This window comes from Larimichthys crocea, chromosome IX (genome assembly GCF_000972845.2).
Source record: "Larimichthys crocea isolate SSNF chromosome IX, L_crocea_2.0, whole genome shotgun sequence".
NCBI lineage: Eukaryota > Metazoa > Chordata > Actinopteri > Sciaenidae > Larimichthys > Larimichthys crocea.
In genome coordinates, this window is record NC_040019.1 from 5,589,410 (window position 1) to 5,599,610 (window position 10,201).

Consider the following 10,201-nt stretch of genomic DNA (forward strand, 5'->3'; position numbering starts at 1 on the left):
ATACAGTTTTACAAAGTCCCTTTGTTGCTTGTTGTCTGCTGCATAAATCCCAGTAAATCTCATAAATCCTGCAGATTACTGTTCACATTTTGCTGATTTACCAACCAAATGAATGTTTTGAACAGAACTGAGTAAGAATTGAAAACCATCCAGGTGAAGGTCATTTACAGTTTACCTGCCTAAATGTGTCTCTAACGTGAATATAGTTTGTATATGTATTTCTCTTTATTGTCTGTCACTGACTGTTTTGTGTAATTATTTCTGACTTGTGCATCTTTTATCTATCAGCACAACAACTTATTGCATTAGTTTGTAGTTTATATAGATAGAAATGTTTAGTCCTAAACCAAAGGTTTTAGATTATATATGCCTGTTCTTCTTATAGTATATAATTTATTTAGTGGCAACAAAAGCTACAATATCCTTATCATATAGTATAAATGTTAAATGCTATTTTTGATCATACATCTAAAAAAACTTTTTTTAAAAATCACATTGTCCTTTTCTTAATTTAAATAACTTTTTGATACTTTCAGGAAGTAAATTAAGTTTAATTATACATCATAATCAGTTTACGTACCTGTATATAGGCCTCCATCCATCTGAGTGTGCAGTCTTTTATACTGTCCCAGCTTCATCTCAGCAGTTAATACAGTTTTACAGATATGATTTATATTCTCTATACATTGTGAAACGGCACATGGCCTGCCAAACCTTCGACCAGTAAAAACTGTAGAGGATAAAATCTATTTGTTTGCCAAAAACTTGAGCTTTTAAAACATTTTATCAGGGGGGCAAAGGGAGCTATTATTGCTTTGCCGTTTTTAGTGGAACGTAATTCTTCATGGCTCAAAACGAAGAGCACTCTCAGCAGTGAAAGATTCAGTTATAAGAAACATGATCCAGCTTCGCACGCAACCGGTTGGGCCATAGCCTGGGTAAACATACAACATACAGTATACTGTGTGTGTGTGTGTGTGTTTTTGTTACGTTGTGTCAGATGTGTGTGTGTATGTGTACTCAGCTTTTATTGCCCCAGATGGCATGTCGCTTCAGATCTGAGTGTGTTTGCGCATGTTTGGGTGCGAATTTAGTGTCTGTTTATCATATTTATAAAAATACAGTAAAAGGATATAATATAACAAAAGCACATTTGAAAACATTCCACTACGATGGAAGGAAGATTTGTACTGTTGATGCAATTATATCTTTATGCACTGCTATGTTGACATAACTGAACATTACATAAGTAGGACAAAAGTATGTAAAGAACTTAATCTCAAAGAAAATAAACATTAAGAATTCATGTAGCTGTAGTGGTTCATGAGAAAATAATGATAATACATATAACCTATAAATTTAAACATCCCATAAAGAGGCAAACAAACAACAAACAAATGGGCAGTGGTGAATCTTTTTTACCAACGCAATACAACAGTTATACTTAATTACAAGTAAAAGTATTACAAAAGAAGTATTTTTTGCTTCATCCACTTAAATATCAAAGTAAGAGCACTAAGTGCTGTAAAATGTCACCTGTAACTGATACAAGATTATATCTGACACACGGCTGATTTAAACTACTTTATATGCAGATAGCAAGTTATGTAGCTCCTTTCAAAGGATCACAAGATAAATCATGAGCGTCATGGGATGATTAATGGAGCAGGAAAGACAGAAAAATAAAACTCTGCTACACAAATCTGCTTTTATTTCCTAGGAACTTACTCCAATCTCTGTTTTTTTTAAATGAAATAATGGATCGTTTGAACTTTGAGTGAAATGAAACCATGTGAGAAGTTTAGAGGAGGGATGACTCTTTGGGGACACTGGTTTTTATGTACGGTGGAAACCAAAAAGGTTGGAAAACACTGGTTTAAACTTTGTATATCATCCTATTTTATAATCTTATTGTGTTGCTTTTATGTTAAGTCTTAATAGGAGTGTGTGTCTAATAATTATAGCTGTCCCCGGAGTTTCTGTGCTCTGTCGTCCAGCAGGTTCTCGTGGATCGTGGCTGCTGCTGTGATCCTGCATGACGCCCACTACATATATTATTACTGTCATTATTACTACCATATCTATTACTGTAATCATTTTTATCATTCATTATAATTCATTGTCATTTTATCAGTCATTGTACAATATGTTTGTGTTGATTTGTCCTGTACACGTGACATCCATTGCACGTCTGTCCGTCCTGGGAGAGGGATCCCTCCTCTGTGGCTCTTCCTGAGGTTTCTTCCACATTTTTTTCCCTGTTAAAAGGGTTTTTGTGGGCAAGTTTTTCCTCACTCGAACCGAGGGTCTAAGGACAGAGGGTGTCACTCCCTGTACAGATTGTAAAGCCCTCTGAGGCAAATGTACTTTGTGACTTTGGGCTATACAAATAAAATTGATTTGATTTGATTTCTGTTACAGCAGTATTTGCCTCTGCCGGTAGTAGAAATGTAAAAGAACATGTTTCGTTTAAATAGCTTGCTAATGATTGATGCTCTTGAAGGATCAACTGTGTCAGTAGAATATTATACTAACATGTCTTTGTCCTATACACAGCTTGACCCCCAGACTCTCCAAGGCAAGGACTGGCAGAGAACAGTTATTCCCATGAATGGGGTAAGTAGATTACATTGACTATAATTTGTCATAGCTTGTCTCTATATTTCCTCCCCTCACTTCTATATCATAATTTGGAAGATATCTTTAGTCCCTCAGTACTCATTTTAGGTACCAAGCTCCAATACAGCCACACATTTACATTATAGTAGCACGCAGAAGTTAGGGATATTCTAAACAATGTCTCCAGGATGTGGTTCAGTTTCACTTGTTTTCTCTGTGAAGTCTACATCTGGTTCTAACGTGGCAGGATTTCCTCAAGATCATGGGAAGCTAGTGCAGATGGATTTCAGGCTTGCAGATTGGCTTCTCACCCTGTAAACCTGTTTTTAACTTTAAGCCCTTTTTTCCTGTCAGATCGAGGTTAAACTTTCCATGAAGTTCACCAGCCGAGAGTTCAGCCTGAAGAGGATGCCCTCACGGAAACCCATGGGTGTGTTTGGGGTCAAGATCTCCACAGTGACCAAGTAAGTTGACATTTACACATAAACACTACCTAATTATAGAGTAATCATCTGGACACCTGTACCGTTAACCTCCCAAACAGTTATTCTTGCCTCTATTGGCATCAAGAGCACATTTCTATTCTCCAGTGAAGTTCCTCAGGGCGCTATTCTAGGTCTCCTCTTGTTTTATGTATGTGCAAAACTTTCTTTCCTCACATCACAACAATTGTTACTTCCTCATCAGCAGCACATTATTTCCTGTGCCAAGAGTCTAATCCAGAATGTTGCACATTTTAGACCATTAATGGTCCTTACAGTTACACTAGCGGCTATGTGAAGCTGTGCTTAGGCATGGCAGTGCTTCGAGCTAATTGCTAACATGATGAATGAATCATCGAGAAGTGTGAATGAAATCAAATGTCTTGTGAAGTTCTCAAGCTATTACTCTAAAGACCTTAAATGCTCATGTCACGTTGTTGCTTGAAGAAAGCAAAATGAGATTTATTGTCACCATGGATTTTATTGTTGTTGTTATTATTGTTGTTTTATTGGATTTATTGTCACCATGGATATCTGCACACACTTCACCTATCATGGTGGTGCAAAAAGAAAATCAGGGGATTATGTTAAGTTGCAAGGATTCACCCTCTGAGGACCATGAATGTTTGTTTCACAGCAATCCATCCAGTGGTTGTTGAGATATTTCAGTGTGGAACAAAGTAATGGACTGACCAAACAACCCAACAAGTGCCAAAAACATAAAATTTAGATTGATTTCTTACCTTCAAGTCAGCCTACAGTTTCCATTTATTTATTACCCAAATAAAATCACCTTGCAGAGACTTGGTCTTAGACACCTGGTCGCCTTAATTTCTTTGGTTAAAGGAGAAGAAGGTAAGAGAGAGAGAAAGCATGTAGTAGAATCATCACTGTGTGTGTGTGTTTGTGTGTGTCTGTTTGTGGCCATTGTTGTTGCTGATGAGTGACATTAATGAGGATTAAAGATAGCAAGTGGGTTTACTATTTACTAGCAAAAAACAATTAGTTGTAGATAAAACGTTTCAACAGAAACACAAGAAAAGTGCCCGGAGCTTTACTAACTCATCTTGTGATTGAAACAGTGCCGACCATGACTGTTAGTTTTTGTTCATTTTATCCTTTTGTCGCATTAAACAAAACATTACGTGCATCATCATGTATCATTATTTATCCTAGTGTTAGTGTTTTTACTTACTGCTCATTGGTGATAACAAATTTTTTTTTTTCTTCTTCCAGGCGGGAACGCTCCAAGGTCCCATACATTGTCCGGCAGTGCCTAGAGGAGATTGAAAGGAGGGGTATGGAGGAGGTGGGCATCTACAGAGTATCAGGAGTGGCCACTGACATCCAGGCCTTGAAGACTGCCTTTGACACCAGTAAGTACAGCCCTCATTTATATACAGTATATGCACTGAGCAGGTAATTATGAAAACATTTATTTAGTTGTCACTTAATATGTATGTATCTGACAAAATATAGATTGTCTTGACATTTCCTACAGTGGTTACCATACTGTATGCATTTCTAGGAAAGAAGCCTGAGAGGATTTATTGACCATCACCTGAAGGAAACCCCTTTTCTAATCTTTCTATTTCTGTTGATCAGGTGATCATTATCGTAGCTCTGTGTCTGACTGTGAGTTTCTCTGATGTGAAATGATTAACCGGATTTATGAACTAATTCCTTATGGACTAATTGTGAATGTATCCCGTTGTGACGTGTGTGTATTTTAATTCTGATGAAATACTGAAAAATGAGACGCATGGCGACTGCTGCTTGTGTCAAGGTGTTTCCATGTCTTTCTTCGCCATCGCACGGCCTCCCGTCTTCATGTCGTTCTCATCGTTCTCCTGCAGATCATAAAGATGTGTCAGTGATGATGAGTGAGATGGATGTCAATGCCATCGCTGGGACCCTGAAGCTGTACTTCAGAGAGCTGCCAGAACCACTCTTCACTGATGAGCTCTACCCCAATTTTGCAGGCGGCATCAGTAAGTCACTAGGGAACACAGCTAATCAGTGAATTAACCAATCAAATCAATAGTGATTGCAACTTTTAAATCTCTGTCTAGTTTAAGAAAGAAGTTTTGCACGATGTGTAAAAAAACTTTTGGTTTCTGTGCAGCCCTGTCTGATAGTGTTGCCAAAGAGAGCTGTATGTTGAACTTACTGCTGTCACTGCCTGAACCAAACCTGGTCACATTCCTTTTCCTTTTGGATCACCTGAAGAGGTATGAACAAGTAAACACACACATGCATAATATATAAAGAGATGAAGGTTCACATGCACAGAAAGAACAAAAAAACACACAGGACACAGTCACGCTCAAGCAAACAGATTAATATTATATAATGTTCTCTGAATGTTGAAACAGTGTTTAAAAGCTAATATCTCTTTGATATGACATACTGCTTTCAAAATAGTGAGACTGATGTGGGCAGTCGACGACCTTGGTCACCGCTGTGGGATATCAATTCAACTGCAACGGCAAAATGTCTATTCTGGTTACCATGGTGATTGAGTAACAAGAGGTTCAAACATTACATGAGCACTAACAATGCAGATACATCCGTTTTAAAACATTGCATGAGTGCGTGCTGTAGTCGAGGGCGGAAGGTTATAACTTGAGCTTTAAATGTACAGCAAGCAAGAAATGCAGAGTCGGGAAGAAGACAATTCTTCACTCACTAGTACACTTATATTTAATATATTGTTGAAAGTAGAAGTATGGAAACTTGTTGACGCTTCGGGGTAAAATGATTATTCCCATTATTGATTTGTCCGGTGATTATTTCTTTTTAATAATCGATTAATTTACTTTAAGTATAAAATGTCAGAAAATAGCGAAAACTGACCAATATTAAAATTCAATACCAAGTGAGATAAAATTTAAAATCATGCTGGTTTATGCTCGATCAGAAAAGGTCTGAATGGCATGTCTGACTGCGGCGGAAATCAAATGTGTATATATCATGCTCAAAGACAGGGAGATGCAATATTGTTTGAATATATGAATAATGGCACACATTTTCAATCTCTCCTGAAAGACATCCATAGTGTTTCACTCAGAGTTAGTCGCACAGAGAGGTGTCCTGTACTTGCTTACTTGCTCACCTCTGCACAGCTGGTCAGTCACAGCGTGAAGTGGTTGTGGGATAGTAACTGATTAGAAGGTTTTCTCCACAACAACATCTGATTGTCTGTTTTAGACCGAGATACATCACTGCACGTTAACATCACCTGCATGTGGCCGTGTCCTCTTTCTTCACCACTAACGGACTTGTCCGTCTTCCTCTCTTATCAGGGTGGCAGAGAAAGAAAGTATCAACAAGATGTCTCTCCACAACCTGGCGACGGTGTTTGGGCCAACGTTGCTGAGGCCTTCCGAGAAGGACAGCAAGATTCCCGCTAACCCCACCCAACCCATCAGCATGGGGGACAGCTGGTCCCTGGAAGTTATGGCACAAGTGAGCCACACAAATCTTCTTTTGGCAATTTATCTTTGAAGTCTTTCCTCAAACTTCATTTTGATTTTTTGCTAATTTGTCTCTCTCTTCTGTTTCCTTGCAGGTCCAGGTGTTGCTGTATTTCCTGCAGCTGGAGACCATCCCGACCCCGGACAGTAAACGACAGAGCATCCTCTTCTCCACTGAAGTATAGAGCTAACATTGACTCTGCCGACCTGAGACTTTGACCATGAAGGAATGAAAAGAGACAGCCCAATGGCTCAAAATGAGCCTATAGTAGTGTGTTTTTTAATTGACTGACCAGATTCCTGGATTGTCTCTGGCTATGCCTGCCCCCCTCAAACACAAGAGGGCACCATTGGGCCTCTGAAGCTCGGAGGACCTTGTCGTTCATATCTCTCATTACCTGATATTTAGTGTGATTTCTTGTACCTTCAGTGCTGATGTGGGTACATCTGCTATCTGCATTTCTCCATTGCCCTTTGTTGGTCTCTGAACCCTTTACAGTTTGTAGACAGAAGTGGTTCATAAATCAAGAAATCAGTCCATACGAGAACGAATACAATGTCTTTCCTGATTCTTGAATTAGTTTGCCAACAAATCAGAATTTCCATGTTCCTTTTGTGTTTGGCCGTTGTTCTCTAGAGTATGTTTTTATTTTGGACAATCATCAGCTCAACACTGCAAAATCTGTTTTGTCCATCTCAAACATCGCTTCACGTCCTGTTGAGGAAAATTCTAACCGTGTCTTACATAATCTCAGCGTATTGTTTCTGAGAACACAAGAGGAAACATTTGTGAACGTCCAGATCTGCCACAATACTGGCTTTTTTTTCTTTGTGTCAGGAAGCCAACACCTGTACGTTAAAATGTTTACAGCGTAAACAAACCCCGGTTGGAGTCAAAGACAAATGCTACAGCTTGGAGAGTGACCGTAAGGAAAACAGAAAAGAAGGAACTCGATGATTAGTAAAACACTGCGATGTGACTGCCTGCATTTTTTTCTGATCATAAAAGCAGATTTCCTCTATTTGTGTTGTTCGTGTCTCAAGATAGTCTTCAGCTTAAATATCCAGGAAGCAATATATTTTCTAACATAGGAATTTGTCTGTGTTCTTTGCTGACGACATGTCCTCCTTATTGTAACATAGGACATCTTGCCAAATTAATATGTTGTTTGTTTCTAGGAGTAAAGGAAGCAGTTGTATTTACAGATACAATATGTACATAATCTTAAAGTTGTATTTTTTTCTTTGGGTTTAACAGTATAATCATTGTTGCTCTTATTGTAATTTATTTTGGGGGACTCGGGGGGGAGGAAATCGGTTTGTTTTTCTATGTGAACTTTTTTCAGTTTGATTAAGAAAGTGGTAGGTCTTAGCCTTGACTTCAAGTCTTGCGGTAAATAAGCAGGATTTAGCCTTGTTCTTATAGAAACTACTCTGCTGTTCTGTCCACAGCCTATCGATTATTATCCATTTAGATATTATTATGAAGGTAACACACACATTGTAGTTACATACTGTATGCTGCTGTGGAAAAGGCACAAGCTCTTTAACTGCTGGGTGTTCCTCAGCCGAACGTCTCACATCCAGAGACCATCGCCTGTCTAGTGTAGACCTTATGCAATGTCATAATACAGCACACACACACATATACACACATGCACACATACACACACACACACACACATATACACACATATGACATTGTCTCTTTTTGTACCATTTAATCTGTGGCTGCAGAAGTGCACTCATGCAATGTTAGAACTACTGTATTACAACTGAAGTGAGCGCTCAGCGTTTATGTCCATTGAAGAGCATATCTGTTGGTTTTAATGAAGGAATATTATTTTGTTTCATCTTCTCCTCACTCCTGTTTTTTATTATTTATTTATCTCATGCATATGTGCTTAGAACCCTTTGTCCCTTTAATTGCTCTTCATTAGTCTGAAGGTGTCCAACTCAATGACCAGTTTGAAGGAAAGCTCTTACTAAAAGTGACTCATTTTGATTTCTGTGCCCTTGATTTAACATGCAGGCATGTTTTATTGATTTTCTTTTCTTTCTTGGTCTTGTTATTGCTGTCTTGTTCCACAAATATATCATCATAGACTTTGAGATGTTGGTAAGTTGTATCTGGTTTACATTATTACAGCACGTCCTTTTTGTAGCCCATTCAAAGGACTTGTTCACAGTTTTTTCAAATCTGTCTCCAAACAATAACCGCATGGCCGTATGAACATTAAAATAGCTTTAACTTGTTGTAATCATTCCTCGTGTTTATATTGGTGTTCACATACATTGGAAGCACATTAGAAAGGATTATTTTAATGCCAGTATGAACGGGACGAATGATTACAGCAAGACAAACCTGTTTTTATATTCATATGGACATCTAGCTATTGCTTTAAGGGAGACTTGTGAACTTTTCTTTAAGGGTAAATATCATGTTAGGTTTCCCATATACAGTATATCTTAAAACTATAACCTATTGACCAGTTTAGTGGATCTGATAAGGGCTTGTGTGGTTGCATCCATACAGAGGAGGCATATATGAGTAAATGTTATTAATAACACAGGTTAAGTTATTAATATAAATGTCTTTAGACTTTTAAAAGCTAGAGGAGTCTTTCCTTTTGGAAACATATCAACTCTCTTAATGTCGAGACATTTACACTCACTTTGCACATGATATGGATAAAACACCATTATTGTATCAACCCCATAAATACCAATGTCAAGCTTTTATTCTGAAAGCGTTCATGCCTTTAGTTTTTATTTGTCACTGTACTACCACTAATTTTGGCCTACTGTAGCATGCGCACATTGTTTTATCACCTATATTTTAGGGTGTGAGACAGAGAAGGAGTTCATTCATTCATCCGTCACCTTTATAACAAGTCCTGATTGCCTACACGACTCTACCCTATCGTGCCTCGACACTTTTTTTGTTTAGCGCCTGTGGTACTCTGAACGTCAGTGGTCAGATGCTGACAGTGGAAACGTTCAGTTTCCTGTTGCCTTTGCTGAGGACGGCCACACACCATCAATCTCTTAAAGACTAAGACAGGACCTTAAACTTAAGCATGGTCTTAGCTCAATACTGTACATGCCCGTTCTACTTGCCACCTTCATCTGACTGTGATGCTGTAATTTAAACTGTGTTAAAGTCAGTCTTAATGGGGCAAAGAACAGAATTTCTTGCCCATATTCTTGTATTAGCTCTTAAACTTTCAGCTCCTTCGATGCCTTTTATTCTTATTTATTTATGCTTTGCCCCTGTTTGGTATAAGAAGGTCTACTGGAGCTATTTATTTATGATATAATATCATCTAAAGCTAAATTAATGTTAGGAAAATGGTCTTTATATAGTGTGCTTTCTTTGGAGAAATGTCTGTTTAACACTTTTTCATCTGTTCATCGGACATCCGTTTAAAGTTGCAACCGTTTGTCGCTATTTTGTCTCAGAATCACAACCACTGTGCACAACTGCAAACATCTTCTAACCCCTTGCTCCTGCATCGTCGGCTCATCTCTGTAGTTACTCGTGTTGTACAACAGACTGGCCACTGTGATTGTTTAGCTATCTGAAGATAACTGAATAGCAGGTGCAGGTTCTTGTCAGTTTGA

General features: G+C 38.2%; 1 protein-coding gene across 1 annotated transcript in view; it reads left to right on the forward strand.

Moving 5' to 3' along the window:
• Positions 1-7,389, forward strand: part of bcr (BCR activator of RhoGEF and GTPase) — a 76,481-nt gene extending 69,092 nt beyond the window's left edge. Inside the window, exons 17-23 of the mRNA XM_019272435.2 lie at positions 2,557-2,616; positions 2,974-3,083; positions 4,338-4,477; positions 4,958-5,092; positions 5,227-5,332; positions 6,407-6,569; positions 6,673-7,389. Coding sequence (XP_019127980.1) covers positions 2,557-2,616; positions 2,974-3,083; positions 4,338-4,477; positions 4,958-5,092; positions 5,227-5,332; positions 6,407-6,569; positions 6,673-6,762 — 804 coding nt within the window. The 3' untranslated portion in view covers positions 6,763-7,389. The remainder of the gene's footprint in view (positions 1-2,556; positions 2,617-2,973; positions 3,084-4,337; positions 4,478-4,957; positions 5,093-5,226; positions 5,333-6,406; positions 6,570-6,672) is intronic.
• The last annotated feature ends 2,812 nt before the right edge of the window (positions 7,390-10,201 follow it).